The sequence below is a fragment of the Triturus cristatus genome, chromosome 10 (genome assembly GCF_964204655.1).
Source record: "Triturus cristatus chromosome 10, aTriCri1.1, whole genome shotgun sequence".
Lineage (NCBI taxonomy): Eukaryota > Metazoa > Chordata > Amphibia > Caudata > Salamandridae > Triturus > Triturus cristatus.
Window position 1 is genome coordinate 410176169 of NC_140593.1, and position 26357 is coordinate 410202525.

At 45.0% G+C, this 26357-nt stretch overlaps 1 protein-coding gene across 1 annotated transcript in view; it reads left to right on the forward strand.

Moving 5' to 3' along the window:
* The first annotated feature begins 15170 nt into the window (after positions 1 to 15170).
* MYO3A (myosin IIIA) overlaps positions 15171 to 26357 on the forward strand; it is a 1336625-nt gene continuing 1325438 nt past the window's right edge. The window contains exon 1 of the mRNA XM_085630108.1: positions 15171 to 15270. Within this exon, the coding sequence (XP_085486234.1) occupies positions 15259 to 15270 (12 nt within the window). The 5' untranslated portion in view covers positions 15171 to 15258. The remainder of the gene's footprint in view (positions 15271 to 26357) is intronic.

Here is a 26357-nt window from a genome sequence, read left to right on the forward strand (position 1 = left end):
ACCTTTTTAATTATCAAGCTTGAAAGAACCTTTAGTCGAAACCTAGGTAGGTTAAGCCGTCACTCCCGTTGTCCGGAAACCAGAGTGAGGGCGTTGTGGACTAATAAAAGCACTACTAAGGCGCTTCAGATCAAAAGACCAAACGTTAGGTGCGCCATGTTGCAGGGATTCTGCTTATGCACAGAACTATGCGCAGGAAACCATGACCTCAGAGAATTGTGGTGTACCAGAAACTCCCCTCAGAACCAAGAACCCCTATCCGACTAGCTTAGTGTCCCATTCGTTAGCCAAGATTTAGCTTGGCGGTCCCAATGTATAGACAACCCAGAAAAAGCGACTTAGATACTCTCAGGAGTGGTGGGAATCCGAAATACCCATTGGTAGCTATATATCAGTCCACAACAGAATAACAAAGACACGGTAAAGTTTAAAGAGTTTATTTTATAAACCTCGCGTCCTAAGATGCAGTACTTTGGCTAACACAAGCAGACAAATGGTTAAGATCAGAACCATCAGCATTGTTACAATACCATAGAAAATGAAAGGAGCAATCATAATAATAATGACAGTGGAAAGCGACCACCCTCCTTTCTCTAGCAACTAATAGGTTATTATTAGACTAATAGAAGGTCTCTTAGGCTTGCATGGGGGACCCCATACCTTATAGATCAGCTTAGTTGAATCACATCACAGGATCAGCTAGGCTCTCTCCTGCAACAGCTCTTCGTTTTGAATGTAACAGAAAAATATGCTGCTCTGCAATATTAAAGGACTCGTCTTTCAGGTATTGGCAGCTGTATGTATGTTATGGCTAAGAAGTGGTACGATCAACCTGAACACAACAACCTGCACCGTCTAGTGACCCAGACTCGTTCTTTACACGGTGTACAGACCAAGGTCACTGCTCACTGTTAAGGATGTTAAACAACAAACGGTTCTCATGTGAAGCAAAGTCGAGTCAGCAGTTCTCGAATGAATAACATGTAACAACATTGTCGCGTGCAAAAGCAGCAAAAGCAGCAAGCTGGCTTTCTAACAGCCGACGAGGTTATGCTAACTTAGCGTTGTACATAGGGAGTGGTTAACCCATACTACAGCAACCAACTTCTCCCAATAATTTGTTGTGCAGACAGAAGCCTCAGAGCATGATGTGAGGGTAGTACTTTCACCACTGAAACATGAGGGCCTGGACCAACCTGTAGCCTTCATTAGCAGAAGGTTACTTCCCAGAGAACAGAGGTGAAGTGCAATTGAGTGAGAAGATTTTGCTGTGGTCTGGGCACTGAAGAAGCTAACACCCTACTTGTTTGGGGCTCACTTCCAGGTTCAGACAGACCACAGGCCCCTCAGATGGTTGATGCAGATGGGAGGTGAGAACCTAAAACTATTGAGGTGGTCAGTTTTACTACAAGGTATGGACTGTACGGTGGAACACCGCCCTGGTACAGAACACACCAATGCTGATGGTCTGTCCAGATTCATACGCCTTAGTGATGAGAACTCCCAGAAGGATGAGTAATCCTCCCCTCTTTTCAGCTGGAAGGGACATGTGTTAGACCTGGCATCCCTGGCATGGTTTTCACCGTCTTAACTGCCATTTTGGCCTGGCAAATGCACCCACTTGTCAGGTCCTAACCTTCACTTTTCTTACATGTAAGTCACCTCAGTGGTAGATCCAAGCTACCCACATGGGCAGGGTGTAGGGTAGATGAAAGGTCTGTCTGTGTAGAGTATTTGTAGAGCACAACTGTCACTCCAAGGAGTGTCCTGGCGCTAATACAGAAAGAGCAATTAGCGAGGGGAAGGTCTAGGGACTGGAAAAGAGCCAGGTGTTAAGTTGTTTCCGAAACATAGGTGTAGCCTTGATGCATCTGAGTGTCAACGGATGTTTGTGCCATAGAGAAGGGCCCAAGAAGGAGAAAGTTCTGTCCCCTGAGGTGGGACATTCACTGGTGTGTTTCATATGTCCTGATTGTGAAATACTGCCAATTTCATTATTGCAAGGACTAGCTCTCCCATAGGCTATCATTGGAGCAGCCTTGTAGCATTTTACAAGTGTAACTTTCAATTGGGAAAAGCTAGAGATTTGGAATTTGGGCTTCTCAGCTCAGAATTTCATAACACATCTTTTAGTAAAGTTTGTTTTTTAAGTGATGTGTTTGAAAGGCCACTTTTAGAAAGTGAACATCAAGAAACCAAGGACCAGGTCCTGGCCTGCGTGTGCACTACAAACAAAACTCTCAAGGAGTGTAAACACAGTGTAGCCAATACTGAAATAACGTTATCAAAACTTAAACACTGGAAAACAGAATGTAAATGTCCATGTTCAATGAGATTCCATCTTCAAGGGGATGCAACCGGACACCACCTTTGGCTCATCAAATTCATGTTTATTCAACAAACAAAACAATCGATTTTCTAGCTAAAATTAAGATGTTCCTCCCAATGCATTTCAGGCTTAGGATAATAGCCCTTCGTCAGGGGATTCTGTGAACAACAATATGTGTATCAATACATTAAGGGCAATGCTTAGTTACATGAATTGCAACAAACATGTGGTTTAGTACCGCTCAAAATTTTAAATGTAACATGCTGAGATTGCTGAACATTTTAACGGCAGTCAGAAAGCCCAACACTCTTAAGTTAAAGAATAAAGTGTGCGTAAAAGTCATGTGCCAAGCTTCACATGCCAAGCTCCTTGGTAACAGATAAGGCAGACCAACGGAATCCAAAATTAAATGTATGGAATAAGAAGCAAGTAAAAAACTGTAACAGATAAACCCATGTGCATGCGTGGAATGCATATGCGAGCTCACCATGCCAAGCTCCATGCTGACATTTAAAACAAACAAACGGAATCACAATTTAACTGTCGAGTGGTGTGAGTGTACCCCGCGGGAACAGTGTCGCTTGCGGAATAAACGATCTCCTATAAAGTGCTGTGCTAATAAAGTGATGAGTACCTTGTGGCAAGAAGTCCTACAGAAAATCAGGCCAATGGCCGACGGGACTCCAGTCTGTATAAAAGAACCTAATGTCAGTAGGCAGAACCGATATCATTACATGCCCATGAGAATCCGAAAGGCTCAAAATTGGGCTTACCGGCTTAGTGCGAGTAGCAGAGAGCCAGTAGACGTTTATTCCAAAGACTCGGCGTGCAACCTGCAGATCGTAATCACCATGTATACCAGTGTATCAGTGACACACGTGAGCTACATGCAACGTTTAGTGCCCGACCCAGAAGCGGAAATTAAAAGACTCGAGGAAGTTAAATAGAAATGGATGACATGTCACGTTGTGAAAAAAGATTGAACCACAAGTATTCAGTGTCAAGGCAGTGTTAGAGCTGAGAAAAAATTATGAAAAAATTAACAATAAAAATAAAACTGAGAATGAAATTCTTAATGGAACATAAATGAAATGTGCAAACAAAGTAATGCATGCGAAATGAACATACAAAGTATCCATATCTGGAGAACATGATGCACATTAAACAATGGATGTAATGCAGTTCACTCAAATGAAGCCCAGAAGAGTACAGTTTCAAACTTAAAAGATTGCAAATGCCAACAAGCAATATATAAACGTCAAAGCAAGAAAAAACATTACATGCACAACATCATTTCCGTGCATTTTCACATGTAAAAGGTACAGTTTCTCATGTAGAAGGTAGCGAATATGCAAAAGACACTCTGGGTGAATAGTTCCTCTCTTAGGGCATGTGTGTGGAAGATGTCACTGTATGCCAGTAGTATTGTCGGTTGGAGATCTGAATTTCAGATCATAATGCCCTGACACACCTGTTAGGGTGTCATGCTTCATCATTGGGCGCTCCTCGTCGGACCGGCGCTGCAATGTCCAACGGGCCTGGTGGCTGCTTTGGCGGAGTTCTTCAGATCTGAGAATGCAGTATGTGCAGGGTGTATGTGGGCAACTGGTGTTATGTGTGAAGTAACTTACATGAGTGAGTATAAAACAGGTTACAGATCTAAGAATATTTTAATTCAAATAATAGATCTGGGACTGAGTAAAAACAATGGGGCCGCCAACAGGACATAAAGTGCCTAGGTGGCTGGTGAATCTATAAAGTCAACATGTTTCGTGTCAAAGGTTTCAGAATAACAGGCCCTGCCCTCCTTGGAACCGTTGTCTACCCCTTTAATTCGAGGGCTGACTTCCCCCTTCCATGTAGTGGGACTCTCTACCAAGTAAGGTGGGGAGGCTAGGCGGAGTCCCGCCTAGGGGATTTACATCCATTCTCACTACACCATCCGAGTGCGGATATTTATTTTACTTTCGGTGTTCTCCACTGGGGATCACCCTCACCTCCATAGGTCCTGAAGAAGTGTCGCTCGAGTAAGGAGCATATTTGACACGAAACATGTCGACCTTATAGATTCACCAGCCACCTAGGCACTTTATGTCCTGTTGGCGGCAATGGAGGGAGTTTCTAGGTAGATCTGTGTATCATCTGCATGGAGGTGGAAGGGGAGGTTGGCTTTTTTTAGTATTGTGGTGAGGGGCTCCATGTAGATGTTGAACAGTGATGGGGAGAGAACAGATCCTTGGGGGACGCCTCTGCTTATGGGGAGTAGGTCAGACGTGAAGTTTTTAATTTTTAGTCTTTGGGAGCGGTTCTTTAGAAAGAAGGTAAACCACTGTAGGACCATCCCTTCAGCTCCAACCTTTCTCGGAGTACATTAATGAGCAATTTGTGTTCCACCGGGTTGAAGGCTGCAGATAGGTCCAGGAGTAAGAGAAGACAACATCAGTCCGTATCGAGTGATTTGTGGACATCATCTATGACATTCAGGATCGCTGTCTCTGTGCTGCAACCTTTTCTGAAACCCGATTGGTGAGGGTCTAGAAGGGTGTTGCTGACCATGTGTTGGGTAAGTTGAAGTAGAACACATCTTTCTAGGATTTTGGCTAAGAATGGGAGATTGGATACGGGCCTGAAGTTATTGAGATCATTTGGGTCAGATCCCGTTTTTTTTAATAGCGGAGTGACTTGGCCGATTTTGAGACAGTCTGGCATGATTCCGGTTGTCAGGGAGCTATTTATAATCTTGGTCCAGAGCGGAGCTAGGGTGTGTTTGAGCTTTTTAGCCAGTTGGGCAGGGATAGGGTCCGCAATGTGTGATGAGGGATTGGATCTGGTAATCGTTTCAATGATTTCTGCTTCAGAGATGGGGTTGAACGACTTCCAGTTGTTAAGGGGTTGCCTGGGTGGGTTGTTTTCTTCTTTGCCAGGGAGCGGGCTTTCTTTTGAGGGACGGAGGTGGTCGTCCAGGGAGAGCTCAATCTTGGAGATTTTACCGTTAAAGAAATTGGCAAAGTTATCACATAGTACTTTGGAAGTCTGCACTGAGGTGAGGGGGGGATTGGCTGTCTGTTGTCTAATGCGATAAAAGAGTTCTGTTGAGTCTTGCGGGAGTCCATGACCGCCTAGCAATACCTCTGTGGCGCATCTGAGCGGAAGCATTGACAGATCCTTCTTTCACAACGACAGTCACTGATGCCCTGATACATTACTTTGAAGAAAATTGGGGGTCTACATCGGGTCAGGTGCTTGATAGGGAGGCCCTGAAGGTCGTCCTTAGGGGAGTGTGTATCAAGATGTTGTACAGGATTCGGCGCCAGCTAGAACAGGACATAAAAACCCAGAATCAAAACTGGGCAGATTATAGGCGGCACTTCCCTCGGCCCCTGATACCATGCCACAGTGGTGTGACACTTGGGAGGCCATGGTGGAGGATTGGCGCTGGTTACAGAAATACACACACACAGCATACCGACGATGGCTACAGATGGAGAGAGATAAAACAGGAGCTCTGCTGGCCCAACTGGTTAAATGGGAGACATTTGTGACACCTATTTAAACTGCTCCACAATATGAACGGAGAGTTAGTGCATACGCAATGTGCGATCAATGAAGTCTTGGCTGTACATCTCAGTGAAGTGTATGCGGAACGAATATCTCCCCCACGGGAAGATATTCAGGATTTTTTTCCATCCGTAGAGCTCCCAAGGCTGAATCCAGCGGTGGCTGAAACACTGGATGCTCCGATTACTAGGGAGGGGATTCTCAGGGCAGTTAGACATCCCAAACCTGCCAAGAGCCCCAGAAGCGACGGGCTACGGGTGGAATTTTATCATAGGTTTGCCCCACTTTTGGCTGATCACCTACTGGAGGTCTATAATGAGACACTTGAGATTAACTCTTTTCCTGCCTCCAGGCGTGAGGCCTTGGTGGCTATGATCCAGAAACCTGAAAGTGAGTCTTTGCTCGCTGGCTCATATAGGCCTATCTCGCTCCTGAACCTGGATTTGAAAATTCTTAGTGGAATTCTGGGGGCCTGCCTCCTCCAACATATGCCCCTTCTTATACATTTGAATCAGGTGGGGCTTATCCCGAAGCGTAGTACCACCCATAACTTGCAACGCCTAGCACATGTGTGGCATGCTTCATGCCTTATGGAGGGCGACTATGTCCTGGCACTCTTGGATATAGAGCAAGCCTTTGATTCTGTAGATTGGCTTTATATCTGGCAGGGGCTTCGGCGGGTCGGATTAGGTCCAGGCTTTATCAAATGGGTCCAACTGCTCCATGCTGCTCCTTCAGCTAGAATAAGAGCGGGAAGACTGGTGTCCACTCCATTTGAGCTGTGCCAGGGCACCCATCAGGGATGCCCTCTATCACTACTCTTGTTCCCAGTGGCCATGGAGCCTCTGGTGGCAGCCCTGCATGATAATATGGGTTAATAGGGGATAACTCTCGGAAAAACCAACCACGTGGTCTACCTTTATGCAGATGATATGCTGGTGTTTCTCCGACAGCAGGCATGCTCAGTGCCTATCTGGTCTCTGTATTAACCCGGGAACATCTAAATTGATACCCTTGGGAAGACTGCTAGGAACACCTGAAAATGAGCTACCAAGGGTGGGGTTTCTATGGGTGACAAAGGGGGCTCGATACTTGGAGTCCAATTAGCCAATACCGCCTCGTCGTACTTAGATCAAAATTTTGGGAGGGTGGTGGAGGGAGTACGCGGGTCCAGAAGGTTCTGGAAAGAATTACCCTGTCCCTTATGAACAGGATAGCGATCGTGAAATTGAAATTTTTACTGTGCTGTCTTCATGCCCTACAGCATTCCATTTATGTAGTTCCCAGATAATATTTCCAAACGTTAGATGGCCTACTAGTGGACCTCATGCAAAAGGGTGTGACTCAAAACACTACAAAGACATGATGTAGAGGCTCGAGGTTCCCTGCCTAGACTTGTATTATATGGCTGCCCAACTACAACACGCAATCCACTGGTTGGACAATGAGGATAATTGGGAACAACGATTCCTGGCTGGCACATGTGGTGGTCACCCTCTGCTAGGTATTCTGTTGCTTAGCTCTGGGATTCCTGCATCGCTCCCCTATATTGTACAATATGTGGCTATCACCTGGGAGACTGAGGTCAGGTGGATGGTGCGACATCCCCCTTACGCCCCGGCCATGCCTCTTTGGGCCATACGACCTTTTTTGTGACTGCCGAATCTATGTCTGTGCAGCGCTGGAAGGAGGGAGGGTGCCGACTGTTGGGGGATCTCTATGTTGGGCCCAAGGGCGTTGGTTGCTAGCTCATCTTTACAGGGCCTTACATGATGACTTACTTGACGGGACTCTGCCCGTGCAGACGAAATGGGACGCACTAATTGGAGACCCCATAACTGAAGACGAATGGGTGAAGGTTCATGTGGGTGTCCGCAATGTGAGTTCAAATGCTCGTTTTAAGCTCCTTCAAAACACTTTTGTGCATCAGACTTACCTTACTCCATGGACACGGCATACGATTTATCCTGTACACCCGGGAACATGCCCATGCTGAGGGTCAATTGGAGGCTGATTTTATCCATATGACGTCGGCTTGTCCGTCCCTTACCTCCTACTGGTAGGCAATGCTTGCTCACCTGGGGGGAGCATAGGGTTGCGTGAGCCTATGGCGATCCGACAGATGTTGCTTGGTTTACTTCCTGACCCAAAAAACTTGAGACAAAGTAGAAGATTTGTTCTCTTGGGATTGGTACAAGCAAAGAGATGCATTGCTATTAAGTGGCTTCAGCCTACGCCCCCGACCGGAATGGTTGAGAAACATGTGCAAATAGGTGACTGTGGAAGAGGTACGAATGAAGCATGTGTGGCTGCCTTTCACAATGCTGTGTCCACCCCCTGCAGTGTGGTTCGACCAGGGATGACAGAATTGGTTTTTACTGAGAAAGAGAGACATTCTTACGAAGACTTTCTTATGAAGACTGCCTGAAGAGAGCCATAGGATCATGGTCCATGCATCGGTTACCTCCCAACTAGATTATGCCAATTGTCTCTATCTGGGGTTGCCTGGCTACCTGACCCACAGTCAACAGACGGTGCAGAACGTGGCTGCAAGGCTAATCCGTAGGGTCCCTGTTTCACCAGCATATTTCTCCTCATTTAAGACAGATTCACTGGCTCCCTGTGACCAGGAGGATTGAGTTTAAGGAACTCACCATGGCTTTTCGAGCCTATCATGGCAACGGCCCTGGCTTAGCCTATATCATCAAGAGCGGACATTGAGATATAATCATCAGCGTCTCTTCAATGTTACCCGTTTCGCAAAAATACGACAAGGAGACAGGTCCTTCAAAGTAAGGACTGCCAAATTGTGGAACGTCTTGCCCAGCCACCTGCGCATATTAGATACGGAGCAGGAATTTAGAAAGGCTTTAAAAAACTTGTATCTTTAGGCAGGGGGAGTAGTATTTGGAGCTTCTCAGTCCCTCTAGTCTGCTTTTATCAGCGTCGGGACACCTCTGCGAGGTAGAAGTGCACTCTATAAGTGGCAGTCGATTGATTGATTGAAAAAGGGGTATAAGTATTACACCTAAAACCCCATCTTTTTAGCTTGCTTCTGCACTAAGAGGAAACTGCCAAGAAGAAGAACTGAAAAGATGCAGGAGGAGTACTGCCCCTTTGCTGTGTGTTGCTTTGCTGGGTTGGCCTTCAGTTGCTGCTTCTGTCTGTGGGCAATGGAAAGGACTGGACTTTTGCCTTGCTGCGGTATCCTGCTTAAGAAGATTTTCCAAGGACTTGAAGTAGAGCTTGCCTCCTGGTAAGAAGTCTCAGAGACACAAAGACTTCACTTGCAGCATCCTTGAACTTCACTGCTGGGAGTTCTAACTTGCTTTGCTGTGCCAACTCCATATCTTACCCCTTGGAGGTTGTTCCTGCTACAAAGAACTACAAAGAACTGAAGAAACCTACAAAATCGACGCTTCACCCTTCTTGCAGCTGTATGTTCTGACACAGCACCACCGTGCGAAAGTAAATCCCAACACACAGCCCCGTGCATCTAAAGAAATCAACGGAGCGCCTGTCAGCGGCCCCAAGAACCGCTGCACGCCACATTCAGCACACCGTTCTCCGAAATCCGAGACCACCGCACCGACTCTGACACATCTCTGCTGTGCGACATAGCATGGGACCGCAGCTGAAGAAATCAATGCAGCGCCTGTTTCGCACCGCAGCATCGACCTTCAGCGTATCCCGGATTTCCATGCATCGCACGTGTGTATCAAGTTTTTCGGACGCAACACCCACAGACCAGAACCGTCTTGGAATCGACACATCACTTCCCCCTACATTCCGGATTTGACGCATGACTTTTTCCCCTGCGTGCAGCAGAACTGTTGCATCACCTCCCCAAGGACTCATGAACTGACACATCACTGTGTTTTTTGGCGCCTCCCTACTCGATAGCTGTTTAGCCTTGTGGATTTTGAGGCCTTTTCAGGTAGTTTGTGTCAAAATCCCGCATCTATAGTTTCCTATGGACTGAATTGCTTGAAACCTTTTAAAAGTCATATTTTGAGGTATGTATGTTGGATTTTTGTTGTTTTCATCTTGTTTGCTTTAGATACGGATAGTTAATTTTCTAAACTGGTTTGGTGGCCATTTGTGGTGTTCTCACTGTGTTACTGTGTGTGTTATGTACAAATACTATACACATTGCCTCTTAGATAGGCCTGCCTGCTTGTACTAAGCTACCAAGGGGGTGAGCAGGGGTTTTCTTAGGTGTGTAACTCCCTTATTCTGACTAGAAGGAAGGGGACCCTACTTGAAGAGGGTGCAAGCCACTGCCAACTAGAGACCTCCATTTCTAACACCCCCGCCCACAGGATGGTTAACTTTACAAAGTTGGGCCCTCACCTAGGCTTCCTTAGAACACTGCTGGACTTGTATAAGGATACCAGACAGAATGAACCTGCTGCACATGGTCATCTATGATGTGCTAGAAGGGCTTGAGGGGTTTGGACCCCTCCCACTTGAAATCCAAGAAGAGAAAGTTCTCCAAGGATCATAAGGCTGATCCCCCGGGTAGCTCTAAGAACATTAAAAAAACTGAAAAGACAAGCCTATGAAGAATGTAAATTTAAATGTATGAGTCTTGTAAAGCGCACTGCTGCCCTGAGGCGTCGTGGCGCTGTAGACCACTGGGGAACCCGTCCTGGCTATCCCTGTGAGATGGTCCCTCCTGGGTATCTCCAAGGTGAAACCAGGCATCCCCAGCGAATGTGGGGGGCCGTTGTGGAGATGAGGCAAGCTAATGCCCAGAGTTGCCGAGTGTGATCCCTGGTTAGAGTGGGCACCGATGCGAGATTTATCGAGTCCGCTGGCCCTGGTCCACGACCCTGCCGCATCGGGAATTGAACCCTGGTCCCGGGCCGTCCTCTGCTTCCGGGTCTGCTGCCTCTAACCAGTGAGCCACACCACTCCACACCACCCCAGTGGACCAGTAGCAACTGGGCTTAGACTGGAATTTGCTGTTGTCCTTTGCCAAGCACCATCAGAGCCTCCTAGTTAATTTCTCTGAAGTTTTAGGGGGCTTATAAATGTAATCCTTGGGTTGTTTGGGCACCAGAAGAAAGTTTGGAAACTTCTCGTACAGAGCTCCACAGCATCAGCCGGACCTGCCGGAAAAAGTATCACCCACAGTTCCACAACGCCAGATTGAATTTAAGCTTTATCACATGCAGAGATCTGCACACCTATGAAAAATAACTAAAAGTTCCATTCTGAGTTGGAAGTTTATGAGTGTTTCAGCAAGACATCTCAAAAGCTCCAGAGCACCAGAGAGATGAAACTGCTTAAGGGATCTGACCTTTGGTTATACAGCTGTGGCTATAGATCCAGCAGCGCCCTGCACAGAGATGATTTTCATCTAAAAAAGTGAAAAGGTCCCATTCTGCATTGGAATTTAAAGGAAATGTCAACCTTTCTGAAGTGGGACTTGAAAACTTTTTTTAACTTTTTGACTTTCAGACTTTCACCAGGGCCAAGTCACTTGGTGTATCCGACCCCGGCTCCATAGCCATTGGCCTGAAATTACACCTTGGTCCTGGTCTTCTGCAACTATTGACTTGCATGTGGTGCTTTGTTTTTGTTGCCACTTTTTCACTTTCATTCTTTAATAATTCATATTTCCTGTTCCCCTAATTGGATTTTTGTTGTTTTGGACTTATTGTACTTGCAAATATTTTCTCTTTTATTTTAAAAATGAGTGTGGAGTATTATTGTGCTTGGGGGACTTTTTCTATTGTTTATGTACTGTTTAAATACTTTGCACATATCCTTTAAATGAAGCATGGCTGCTTTGTGTCACGTTACCAGGGATTGAGCACAGGTTTATTTTATTTAATTTGTGTGACATCTAGCAAGTTGTGGCCTTATCTTTCAAGGTGGACAATTGTGCACCCTAAATAATAATTCACTTTCCTACATATAACAATTCAAATTTTCATAACTTAGACCTTTATTTAAAAAAATATATACATGTCAGCCATCACTGAAGAAGCTTCCATCAGATCCCCAACCCTTTCTATACAATGACAGCAGGCACCACAGTAGTGCTCACTTCAGTGCATTAAATCCACTGGGCCTCTAAACCTCCATGCCCTACCATATACTAGGGACTTACAGGTCGGCTGCCCTAATAAATGATAATTATACCTAATTGACATACATCTTTTAACAGAGCACTGGCCCCGGGCACAATCAGAGTCAGTAAACACCACTATCAGTCAAAAATGGGGGCAAAAAGTGTGGGGGGGCCTGCAAACAGCCCTGTTCTCTCATCATTTTGAATCACGTCAATACACATTGCCCCTTTCTTCCTCCCAACTGACACTTCCTGCCTGGCGGATTTTCCACAGGGGTGTGTGCCACTTACACCAGGAGTATTTTACAGATCTTGGTTTTGCGATTTTTGGTCATAGGTGGCACCGTGTGCCCATATACGTTTGACTTGGAAGCACAAAAGTGCTGTGCGTTGGCTTCAAAGTTCTTTACGTACAAGGTGCGTCATCCTCGGATTCAATGGCAATCATTGTTCTATGCTTTGTATTGCATATAGAAAGTGAAACGAGCAGCTGCCTTAACAGTGGACCAATAGCATTTCAGAGCAGGGCTTCTCGGTGAAATCCTACGCTTAATATTTTGGGAATTAAACAACAAGAGGGGAATCAAAAGTGTTTTGTTTTCATCACAAATTACATCCACTTATTCTGCCCTGAAAACAGATCGGTGTGATATGTTATGAAAGGCTGGTTTTAACAAGAATAAACATTTTTAGGAGGATGTCCCTGTTACAGTGCAGGGGGTGGCGGTGGGGCAGGATAAATACGGTAATACTTATAAACACATATTTCTGAATCACTTCAGGATGAAGGATGCAGTCATGTGCTCACTCAGTTATTCTAGTGTTCATTAGTTAGAACGGCCTTTTCCATGCATATCTTTTTAATCCTCTGGCTTCCACACCCCAGCAAAGATGCCATGTGCAACGGCCCAGTTCCATTGTAGTGACGCGAATCCACGCGCACAGGGATTCCTCGCTCAGCTGTGAGCCGAACGGTGACGGGTTGAAATCCACTCGTCAGCTCGTTGAGGATTTCCTTGTAACCTCCACCCCCGTGCTGTAAGAGGATTTGCAAGCCTTCGCAGTCAAGCCGGAGACTGCTCATTGAGCACGCAACCCCAAATGAGGACAGCTGGCAAGTTTCCTAAGTCCATGCGTGGCGTGCTGCTCCAGTGCAGGTTTTCGCTTTGAATTCTGGGACTTGTAGTCTGTTGCATAATGGAATAAACAAGACTACAAGTCCTAGAATTAAAAGGAAAAACCAGGACTGGAGAAGCACATCACACACAGACCTGGGAAACTTGGCAGTGCTGGCTGTGTTACATATCAATCTGTCCCATGATCGCCCTCGCAGCACAGCAGAAATGGTAACCTACGAAGGGAAGTAATTCATGGACACACCAGGCTCACTCTTAGCCATGGGGAGCCCTGCCGGGTTACCGCATAAGCAGTAAAATGTGTAGTGGGCGCCATCATGAACAGGTCAGCATTCCGTCCATCATTTGTTTGCTGTAACACTTTTCGTCCTAAGTGAAATGGGTATGCCCAGACGTGGATCCCTTGCTCACTGTGCCACTGGATTCAAGCTAGCCTGGCTGAAGAAGGGTGACATAATCTGAAACCGGTCCCAGGATGCTTGTTTCTGGTCCAGTGAGGACCTGGCCTGGCAGTTCGGTCTGGACTGTTCCATGGGGCACAGGGTCAAGACTGATTTGCATATGGCTGGGTCCAAACTGGGGTGGCGTAGTGGGCAAAAGAACAATGGATTCAACCCAGGGCCGGACTGGCCATAGGGGGCACCGGGCAATCCCCCGGTGCGCTGCACGGGTGGGGGCCGGTTTCGGGCCCCCGAGGGCCGTTTTTTTTACAGGGCAGTTTTTGCAGCATAATCAGCCCTGTAACAAAATCGGCCGAAAACCGGCCCTGGCAAAGAGCTCGGCGGCACCCTCCCCCCCAACCCCCCTCGCGGGGCTGGCCGAGCACTTTGCCAGGGCCGGTTATGGTTCCCAGTCCGGCCCTGATTCAACCCAGATCTTTTGACGGGGGGGAGAATGTTTGCATTGTCAGCATTCCGTCCATCATTTGTTTGCTGTAACACTTTTCGCCCCAAAGTGGGAAGGGTATGCCCAGACGTGGGTCCCTTGCTCACTGTGCCACTGGATTCAAGCTAGCCTGGCTGAAGAAGGGTGACATACCCTGAAACCGGTCCCTGGATGCTTGTTTCCGGTCTAGTGTGGACCTGGCCTGGCAGTTCGGTCTAGACTGTTCTCATGGGGCACAGGGTCAAGACTGATTTGCATATGGCTGGGTTCAAACTGGGGTGGCGTAGTGGGCAAAAGAAGGATGGATTCAACCCAGATCTTTTGACTGGGGGAGAATATTTGCATTGCATTCCATCCATCATTTGTTTGCAAGGGAAGATAAAAAGACACACGTGACAAGGGGTCTCCAGGTCAAAGGCAAGCAGTCATAGATGTAGTAGGGTTCCCTCCAACAAGCTTTGCAGGAGAAGCCGCAGACCTGCGGGCACTCTAAGAACTCTGTATATGCAATCACAGATACTCAAACACAAAGCCCTTGTGGATGTAGTAGAATGAGTCAACGCTGATGTAAATGTACCCTCTTTCGATACTATTGAGCCAGCCCCAAGCATAGGTTAATCCATTGAACAGCACGAAGGAGGGGGGCCTTTATACACACACATACGTGTGTTAGCTTCCCCAGTTGTTCTAGAGAGCCTGGCGAGTCTCTCTGGAAATACTGAAACTGAATTCCCCACTTTCCCGCCTCTCTTGCCCTTTCCAGTGTGAAAAAACGCTATGCAAATGAGGCGCAGCCCGAGCCCTTTCAAATGGACTGTACTTGGCAGCACCTACCACCCCTGAGAGTGGGAAGTTAAGTGACACCCATTCACTGTTTACACGAGAATGCCTGTAAAATATTTAACACTCGGTTTCAGCCAGCAGGGATGCAAAGCAGGTAAGACGACAACCTGTCGGCGTGCAGGGGCCCGGGCAGTACAGTTTGCTCCTCCGTGACGAGGCGCACTGAATAATCCTCTGGAACCGGCGGTACTGAATAATCTCCAGGAATCGCCGGTGAGTAACCCCATTTTATTGGTAATTGGATTTGGCAGCCACTCTTGCTCGTAATCTTGATCTCGTAAGCCTATCGCGTGGCGGGGAAAGGACCGGCGTGTGGTGTTGTGTGACTGGAGGCAGTGGAAAGAGGCGCTTGAAATGAATACGCGTTAAAGAATGCTGCACCCTGCTCCGCACGCACTGCCACAACCGCACGGCGGGAGAAATGCATGCCTTCCCGGGTGAGTCTTTCCGGTTCACATCTCAAGGTTCGACGTGAGTATGTCTAAGACAATACTAAAGAGCTCGAACGGGGTGCATGAAAACAGAGAGGCCCCCAACATGTTCAATTGTTCGCTTGAAGGTTATGATGTTTTGTCATTTGGGTCAAAATTCAGTTTGGAGTCAATTGATATATGTTAAATCTTTCGCAAGTTCACAGCAGAAAACCCACGATCCAGGGCTTTAAGTGGGCCCGGTCTCACTGGTGCTGAGCACCGGCAGTTTTTTTAAGGGGGCCTCGATACGGATCTGTATCGGGCTCTGTTTTGTGCCCTGGCACAGGCGGTCCGTTTTCTACGGACTGGCACAGGAACATATATATGCGCATCGATATGCGCTGCTCATACTGCTCGCTTCTCACTAGTGGGAGAAGTTGCCGTCATGCCAGGCGAGCGGTAGGGGAAGGGAAATCCTTTAAAGAGAGTCATTTTCTCTCTGGAATTCCCTTTTTTTTTTTTAACTCAGTAGCAGCAGCATTGTTGTGGTGTCACCAGCTTTTTCAATATTATATCAGTTGCTGCTTATTTATCTTATGCAACTAACAACCATTGACAAAGCCAATAGTCCTGCTGACTTGTATGTATGATGTTACTTGTTGCATCATATATTTGGATGCCATGACAGAAACAGCAAAATACAAGGGTGGCACACTATGCCAAGCACAGATTGGTAGCTCATATGTTTTTAAGCCACGCCCTTAATTACATTGGACACGTCCCTTGAAGAGACCCCCCCAGTTTTTTCATCCCACTTACAGCCCTGCCACAAACACTGAAGTAAGGGCCAACAATACACAACTTGCGTTTACACAGCAACACAGCCACACACGCGCCACACACACATGTGGATGCATGCCACTCACAATTTCCAGTATATTTGTATACCCCTGTCATATTTCAGACAGGAGGCGAAAGTATTTCTTTGCCTCACTCTTGGTGTTAATGACGTGGCGGTTCACTGAGCCAGCCATTCACCGGTCATTAATTTATGATAATGACCGGTGTCAGATGTAAGCCCGTGCTTCCTGGTATTCAGAGCCCGCCCAGGATGCATTTCATCTCCTTCCTCGCTGTGCTCTACTTAGAAAAGGATTCAGTAAATGGCATTTTAATGGGCGTGTGCAAGAGAGTGTTGCGGGATTTTGCACTTTATGTTAATCAGTTTGACTGATTCCTCTGTGTTTTGTTTTGGCCCATTAGAAAGGTTACCGTTCGAGCGAATATATTTTCCGCCGAGCAGAATATTCTCGAGAAATAGAATTTCTTTAAAAATGCATTTATTTAATATTCAGGGCTAAAAAGGAATCCGCAGAAACTTTGTTTACAGATGCTGCTTGTCCTTCGTGAGCAGTTGGCGCACGTTGCAAGTCAATAACCTCCCCTCAGTGACGTAATAAATGATGCTTTAATACACTTTCACTGCCTTTTGGTGGCGGTGTATTTGGTGGACCCCACAGCACTTCTCTGATACATGGTGTAGATATCCGAAGTTCACTCACATATGTCACATCCATGTTATTATTGATCATTCCGAAATGGCATGATACAAGTATGGGACACATTCTGGTTATTTGTGGGCTTGGGAGTGAGATGAAGCCGCCAGCAGAGCAGCCTGATTAGAAAATTGATATTTCCACAGCCCTTAATTCTTTTTACTGAGTGCCAGTGTCTCTGCATATGTCTATCTGTCTCATGTAGAGAAACAACCAAAATATTATTTTGCCATTTTCTCTACCAAAATGTTTTTAGGCCTTTATTTGGAATCTGGCACCCCCTTGTGTCGGTGCCCTAAGGCGCCTGCCTTCTGCCTAGTATCACCATCACTAAGTACCAACCCTGCTATTTGTTAGTGTGGAGCAGCTGAATCCCAGAGGTGGAAAGCCGTGGGATTTCAGACAAAAAGACCTTACATGTAAAAAGTTCAATTCATTTTGAAACAATGTTGTATTTTTATATCCATTTTATGTGCTGTGGACATTGCATTTCAAAACAAAAATTGTATGCTTTTTAAATCTTCACTGCTGCTAGACATAGTTAGTCTCTGCATTTGTGTTTGCGAGTGTTTCTGGGGCTATTGATGTCCCTTTCATTCATCTCTTCACATAAAACCTGCTCAGAATGCTGGCACGGTGAGCAGCACTAGCATCTGGATTATGAGAGCATGTGGCTTTTAAGTAACTTAATTAAAAACACAATTCTGAATCCGCAGCCCACTAGGGGCAATAAAGACAACAGCTAGATGAAATGACATAGTTTTATTGAATGGTAGAGCAGGGTCAGTTTAAGAGATAATTAAATGTAATACTTTATGATACTCGATAAGACCGTACAATGAGTAAGAAATTAGGTAAGAATATGCTTTGAGTCTAAAATAGTATGTACTTTATTGGCCGGCAAATATCAGATTATCTGCTGTCTTCTTTTCTTGGGAGTTACCAGATTATTTTAATGTCTAAGTAGCAGGCATACTAGCTGTTCTGTAAATCTACATATTTTTTTCCAGATTAGCCTGTGAGAGAGGTAGTTTTGGACTTTGCCCTTTCTGGAGGGTCATCACTGAAACATTTAGCCGTCACCTGTCTGTTTTCTGAACCCGTTTTTGTTGGCTTTTAAGACTCTGCACACTTTACCACTGCTACCTAGTGCAAAAGTACGTATTCTGTTTCCTTTAAGCATGGTAAATTTGGCTTCTACTAATTGGCAAATTTAATTTAATTGTGAGACCCCAGTAAAGAGGTACTTCACGTACCCAGGGCCTGTAAATTAAATGCTACTAATGGGCCTGCAGCACTAATTGTTCCATCCACTTAAGAAGCATGTCAAACTTGTCTCAGGCCTGTCATTGTAGCCTGTGTGTGCATTTTTAAACTGCCATTTTGACCTGGCAAAATAAACCTTTTCTCAAGCCTAGTGGAATCATAATCCTTCGGTTGTGAGGCATCGGACGCTGACGGGAATCTTTGACGCTTTCTGACTCCAGTCCAGGTTTCTCAACTCACCGCACGCCCCGCCCGCCGACAGTCTAGCCGTTCTGGTTTTGTCTCTGAGCAGCGAGCAGTGAGCGGGAGCGGGTGAAAGCCGCAGCGGAAGATCGAGCTGGGGAGAGAGGCGGTTCTTGGTGGCTCCGGTCCAGTAGTCTCCGCAGCTTAGATGGCAGACTGTGGGAGGACTGCAGGAAGGCACCGGGGCACCAGGGCCGGTCGGCCAGGCCTGAGGTGTGTGGGGTGAGGCTGGGGAGAGGTGGGCGATAGATCTTGTGATCTTGAGGTTGGCGCCACTGGTGGTATCGGCCCGGTGTGGCCTACCTTCCTTTCTGCCTTTTGCCTTCTTGTCTCCCTTTCCTCTCTGTTTTAATCCAGCCTCCGCTGCCTCCGCCACAGCACTCTCTTGCTGCCACTCCCAAACACTGCCTACACCGCGTTCTTTGGTCTGCTCTGGCTCTGGCTCTTGCTATTGCTGCCACTTTGCCTGCACGGCTACCTGCCTGTTGTTCCTACCGCTGCAGCTTTTATGAGCGAATAGCGGGGGTGCGGTGGTAGCGGCAGCAGCGGATGCAATGGATGTAGTTGAAGTGCGATTATCTATCCTCTAGGCAATGGAGTGTTGAGCATTGAGCATTGAGCAGCGGTACGTCAGTTTTTCCTTTATCTTCAGCGCCCCAGGCCCCGGCACCAGCATCTGTGCACCGGGCCAGAGTGCAGAGGAAGCCGAGGTGTGAGGTGAGAGGTGGAGCAAGAAACTACACGCATAGCAAGAGGAAATTTGAAGTGAGCATGGTGAACCCGCTCCAGCCCCTGAAAATAACTGCACCTTGCCTTCTCACCACCCGGCGCCCTGCTTATAGCTCTTATAGCTCTTATAGCACTTAGTACACAGTAACAGCAGAAGTAAGCGGAGATAAGGAGTCATAAGGAGAGGTGTGGAGGTGAACGAAGGAGAGAGGCGAACTCCTGAGCTCTGCACCTGCTTTCAGCAACGGCTGAACACCCTGTCAACATTCAGAGGGAAGCAGAGGGAAGCAGTAAAAGACGTGCAAACAAAGTAATGCGCTTAGGGAGAATAAGAGGAGTGTGGGAGGTAGTGCGGAAGAAACAAAAATTGCAAACCAGGGCGGCTTCTGCCGACGAGGACAATGATATCGACTATGTTGCAAATGGGGCTTTTATGGAGAAGTCTGGCATGGAGGGGCCAGGTATAATAGCACAGTGCCTTGATAGAACTCCAAATTGTAAACAAATAAAAAGGGTAGGGAAGACAGACTTTTTGAAGAACCCGGTTGATGTACTGCTTACATATCGAAAAGACTTGCATACTAGAGAGCTACAAAGCCCGATTCAACCATAGGTAATGGGGCCTTCCAAATCGGCCCCCAGTAAAATCATGAGCAAAAAAGAGGAATTGAAATCTTGCTCTCCCTTAGGGAGGTTAAATACAAAAAGAAACCCTAAAAAACCTTTGTTTAACTGGGAAAACTGGCATCTAAGTAGTGACCGGCTACGTGAGAAGGAAAGTTCCATTATAGCGACCCAGCAAGGGGAGTCGCCAGTCATTCAGGAAGTAGGCGCTAACGGCCATCCACAAACGAACTTGGAGCCGCTGAATAGTAGTAAAGCGCAAGTAGGGCATAAGGAACAAATGATTCAGTCTTGTTTGGTAAAAGAAATCCAGATTCAAGTTGAGGTGCACCAACAAGTAAACAACGAGATGGTATATATGGTTAATTTGGACGAATTAGACAATTTAGAAGGAATAGATCCTGTTCGGAAATTAAAATTGGAAACGGAGTTAACAGAGGTATTGGACACTGTTGAGGGTAGTGCAGTACCTGTGGTGATAGAAGTGCGTCCAGAAAAAGTATATGAATCATTGGACAATTCAATTTGTGAACCTCAGGACTAATTGCAGAGAAATGATGACATTAGAGATAATACAACACCAGTAAAAATAGACGTTCAATCAGAAATTAAACATGATTTATCACAGAGAGAGGACAGGGTTGAGGTAAATGAATTACCAGGAACTCAACTTTCTGGGTCCCCGGTAATAGGCTCCCTAGCTGATGACATGCAAGTTGGATCTCCAAGTAGAGAATCATTGGGGGAAAAAGACATGAATAACAACACTTGGAGGATTTTACTTAATGAATTTCAATCGGTGGTCAATGCATTGACATATCAATCAAGTAAATTGGATATCCAGGTGGATCTTTTGAATACAATGGCGTTATACATTACAGCAATTGATACAAAAATTGGGGCATTGAATCAGTTGATCCTAAGGGCGCAGGCAGAATCGCAGGTGGAGGCATTGCCTGAGAATACTTTTGAATGTAGCCCAGTATTGGATAAACTGTCCTCGCTGCCAGCGATGCTGGAACAGGTTCTGGCAGAAATAAAGGGGCAATAACAATCTGCTAAAGAAGGGAAGAGCCCAATGGGTCAAAGAGTTAACAACAGTGGGAAATCCGAGGGAAATAAACCTGCCCGAGTAAGCAAACTGGTGAAGGGGAGCAAATTTCAAGTATGGAGAAGACACAGTTAAGGAACAACGTAGACATAATACAGGGGAGTTATTCATAAAAAGTCTTAGACAAAACCATTGCCATACATGAAAAGCTTTTAAGTGATCAGGCATCGTCTAGCATACCAGGTAGGAATGGACCTGTTGAGCAGAGAGCCCTAGAACCGTCCGCACAAGGGGAAGTAGTCAAGATATTTAAGCTCTCTAAGAGACAGAGAAAGAGACTTAGGAAAAGCCACAATTAAAAAGAGGTGGAGAAGAGTCCAGATCTCCAAGGGATGGTGTATCCATAATTAGGAAGACAAGTGGCACCTCCTGAACAAGAAAGGAGTGATGGCAAGGTAAGGGAAAATAATGTGGAGAATAAAAATGAGAATATACCAGCTAGTGCGAAAGGTGAAAAGGATGAAGAGAAAGGAGGGACAACTGGAAGAGAACCAACAGGGATTAGTCCAGGCCAAAACAGTAAAAGCTGAACATATGAACCAAATTAAAACAGCTAAGATGGTGGAGCTTTTGGAAACATCGCTCAACGCTCCGGAAGTAGAGAAAGGTGTGGAGGAGAAAGAGGTAAAGGAGAACAGAATGCAACAAGTATGTGAACAATCACTAAGGAATGATTATGAGCCCCAAGGGGAGCAGAGGCAACGACCGCAGGACGAACGTCAATTGGGAAAGAACGGCCAAAATGAAACAGGGCAGGTTAAGAATATTCAGCAGGAAATAGTCTGCAGGATCCAGCAGGGTCAAAAAGATAGGTCAATCGGCACAGCTCGCCTAGTATTCACTGTAAAATGACATTTGTACCAAAATATAAATCTAGGGATCACTTTGATCGAATAAATAGAGAGTCTATGATTCGAATGACCAAGGAAATAGAGGCTTTACAACACATAGAGTCCACGGATATACATTCAGTTACATTTGTAAGTAACCCGATGTGGGGAGGTGAGGAATCGAAAATGATCACATGGGCGACTGCTGAGGTAGCGGACCAACTATGGGTGGAAAAAGAGAAATTTGAAACATGGGGTATTGAGATGATAAGGGAAAAGGAGGAACCCTATCCCCAGTTTCTAAAACCGAAGGGTGGAGAAAATCGGTTTAAGAGGGTCGATGAAGAAGGTGGTAGGGGAAGACAGAAACTAACGAAAAGTCCACAAATGGGCAACAAAAATCAGCAATAGGGTATAATGACGATCGTGAAAGGGGCAAGGAGTAGCTCAATTACCCCTTTAAGGGACAATATAACCCTTCAGGCAGATAACTACACAGATGCCAAGGGGAGCAAAACTCTTTACTCGAAGTCGGACTGGTCCTGGCTCCCGAGTGCCTTGAATGTCAGGACAGACAAAGGCTTAAGATACTGACAGGATAAAAACCGTTTCGTTGACCATAGAAATAAAGGTGACACCTGCTCATGGAATATAGAGGGTCTGGCAGCAAAGGTAGACATCTGCTCATGGAACATAGAGGGTCTGGCAGCAAAGGTGGACGATCATGAATTTCTAACATACATTGGAAGGTTTCAGATTATCCTCTTTCAAGAAACATGGGCAAAGGAGGAAATTAAGTTACCGGCATACTTATGCTATAGTAAGCCAGCAATTAAAACAAAATTGAAAGGGCGAGCAGCAGGAGGTTTGGCCATATACGTTACAGTGGCTTTAAAAATAAAGATCGAAGAAGTGGAAATTGACCATTCAAACATTCAAGCAATTAAGGTCTGGCCTCTTAGCACAGGAAATAAGACTCCTCCTTTGATGATAATAAATGTATATATACATCCTCTTGGCAGCAAGAAAAAAGAAACAATAGATAAAATACTGAGCCTATTGTTAACACTAAGCATGATGAATCCAGTTCCTTGGATCATCTTGACAGTGAATTTTAATATGAATTTCTTCCAGGTGGCGCCTAGGAATCAAATATTGGAGGTGATTGATGACATTTGGCATATTCCGGCAACCAATGCAACTAAACAACAATCTGACAGAATGGGCAAAGAAACAGTGAGACATCTGGAGCATCACGGCCTTCGAGTTTTGAATGGCCGAGTGGATCCGGACATTCCAGCTCAGGCGACCCATTTTGCGGCACAATCCAAAGCTGTTATTGATTACACCTTACTGTCCCTCCCATTATACCAATCAATATTAAGCTATAACCTGGGAAATCGGCTGGAAAGTGATCACCAGCCACAAATGATCAGCCTCAATCTACATATTATCCGACACGAACAAAGCGCCCCAGAGTTAGGGGAGCCTATTCGTCTGAACTATAGAAGGATAAACAGGACAGTAAATAATATACAAAATATCGAACATCAAGCAAGAGACCAGTGGGAAGACGAGTTAAATAGTATAGATCAAAATCCATTGACCTTTTGGGAGCAGTTCATAACTAACCTAGTAGAGAAAAATGCTGTGCGTTCAAAAGGCATAGTAACAGCGGCTACATCTTTTCCCAAAAAAATGACACTTCAACTTAAGATAGCGAAAAGGAAATTGAACAATGCGCTGAGGGTCCTAAGAAATCAAGCATCTTCCAATGTCAGGAGTAAAATATTACCCAAACTGAGGTCACTCTATATAAAAAAGAAGTATGATACAAACAAAAACTGAACTTGATCTATTCTGGAGTAAAATCAATCATGCAGCAAAACGTAAAGATGCACGTGAATTTTGGAGACTGGTTAATCAAGTCAATGGTAGGAAACAACAACAAGTGACTACAAATATATCGGAAGAAGTCTGGGAGAAGCATTTGGGATCAATGACAGGTTACACAAGAAATATAATAAAGCCAACAGAAGTAAGTTCAGTAGAAAATACAAGAGGCAATGATAATGCAAGGGAAAACACCCAGCTAATGATCCAGCAGACAACAGTGGAAAAAATTATAAGTTCTAGCAGCCGGAGTAGTGCACCAGGGCCAAATGGCCTTCCTCAAGCACTATTTAAAGAAAATCCACAATATTGGGCAAAGAATCTGTCAAACTTATTCAATCATGTTTTAACGAAGGAAGAAGTCCCAGACAAATGGAGGGGTTCAATTTTGGCTCCGATTTACAAAGCTGGTCAAGTCTCGAACCCTGCTAACTATAGACTTATAGCTTTAATGGATTGTGAAGCAAAGTTTTTTGTTAAGTGTCTGCTTACAGAACTGATGGCTTGGGTTGTTGCCAGTAATTTACTTCCAAAAAATCAAACAGGGTTTATTAAAGGCATGGGGACAATTATTAATATTCAAATGTTAGTTCTTATAATGGAAATGGCAGGACGCCGTAAGATGAACCTTCGTGTTTTATTGATTTTAGCTCGGCTTTCGACACTGTGCATAGAAATATTCTTTGGAACAAATTAACAAAAATGGGAATCTCACAGAGTCTGTTGAGAGTGATACAATTGTTATATACCAATACTTGGACGAGAGTAAGGTTGGGACAAGGCACAGTTCTGTCAAAATAAATGGTGATAAGGGACGGGTTGAAGCAAGGGTGTGTTTTGGCCCCAACCTTATTTAACTTGTATTTAGCTGGTATTTTATCAAGGCTTAGTGAAATTAATTCTCACTCCCCGGCTGTGGCAGGTTTTAACGTTTCACATTTACTGTATGCCGATGATATTGTTTTAATAAGTTACACCAAGGTGGACATTACGCCTCAACTCATGGGCTAAAGATTAACTTAAAAAAGACATAAACAATGCTGGTGACTAGGGGGTTGGCTGCAAGACCAAAATTGAGAATGGAAGGTTCTGTTTTAGAATCGGTCCCTGAATATATATATATCTGGGTGTTATAATAGATGCTAGGGGCACGGGTAAAAATCAGTGTGCTGCACTACAGAGAAGAAATAACTCATTAATTGCCACATTTTCCATACTCCAGAATAACTTAAAAGGGCTTTCCCTTAATCCATTATTACAAATTATGTCAGTTAAACATGTTCCAACTCTCGCATATGAAGTAGAGACCTTAAGAGGATGTGCTGACAACACCATAGATAAGCTAGTGACAGGGACCTACCGACACCTGTTTAATCGTCCGCGATAAACTTCACCAGCACAAATCCGACTTGAGTTCGGAATTAAACGACAGAACCTAAATAGTTTAGGAGCATATTTAAAATTCTGCCATAAAATTAGAAGGGATAATAATTCCTCGCTTATGACAGTGGTCTGGGAGCAATATGTGATAATAAACATAAGCAGACTCATGAATATTTTAAATTAGCGATAGATACGTTCAAGGCAGAACAACTATGGGCCTTACCTCTTTCACAGGTGGCTTTTAATAAAGTTATAAATGGGTGCAGTAAAAAATTGTCGTCTTTATGGGATAAAGCAGTACTGGCAAAGAGATCCCATGCGTGGACAGTTACTGCTTCGTACGGTATGCTAAAACCTCAGAGCTATCTAGGAGACTCAAATAGCCAAAGGGCAAAGCTGAAGCTTATGAATCTCCGATTTGGAAATAGCCAATTTCTTGGAGACGCCCCTGCATGGAAAATGATGAGTAGTGAAAGGATGTGTCGCCTCTATAACCACAAGAGAGAAGATATTTGCCATATCATCTGTAGCTGCCCTGCTCTAATAGATGAACGTAGGAGGCTGTTAATGTCGGACTTTAATAGTCAAATGATACGAAATTGTCGACAAGCAGTCATAGCCAGTTTACATAGAGAAAGTTTGCAATTTCCGGGCAGACTTCTGAAGTTTATAGAAATAGTGGAGAAGAAACTGCTTAACTGTGGACAATGAGGATTATTTTATATATTCTTGGTTTTATAAATTGATGAAAAGTATCTTTTAATTATGTGGTCTTAATAATGTATGAAATGTAAGAAGAATTGTATAAAGTTGTTTTAATTGTAAGTTTTTATTAACTGAACAATACATTTTTCATTCATTCATTCATTCATTCCCAAGCCTAAACCTTCTTTCTTTAATACATGTAAGAAACCCCTTGGGTGGGCCCTAATTAGCACACAGAACATGATGCAGTGTATTTAAAAACTTGGATATGTACTTTTTAACTTTTACATGTCCTGGTAGTGAAAAACTCTTACATTCATTTTTCACTACTACAAGGCCTAACTCTCCCGTAGGATAACATTGGGTTACCTTTATTACATTTAATACGTGCTAACTTTCAATTAGGAGCAGATAGGAATTTGGGGTTTGGTGTCTATTGAATTCTAATTTTAAAGCCTCTTTAATGGTAAAGTCTGATTTGAAGTCAAAATTTTGAAAATGTAACTTTTAGAGAGTTGGCCTTTTCTTGTCCTATTTGGTGCCTACAGCCTGTATCCTGGGTCACGTGACTAGGTGTAGCTGGCAGTTGGTCTTTGTGTATTGCTTCCTGACAGTGAGACAAAGGGGGAATAGGAGGTAGCAGAATGGGCTATCTCTGACTTGATGAGGAGGAGGAGCTGTCACCTACCACACTTGTACATCACAAAGGCTCTGCCTGAGCACTCTCACAAAGGGTTTGACACTAGTGTTTTGTGACCCCAGACAAGTTGG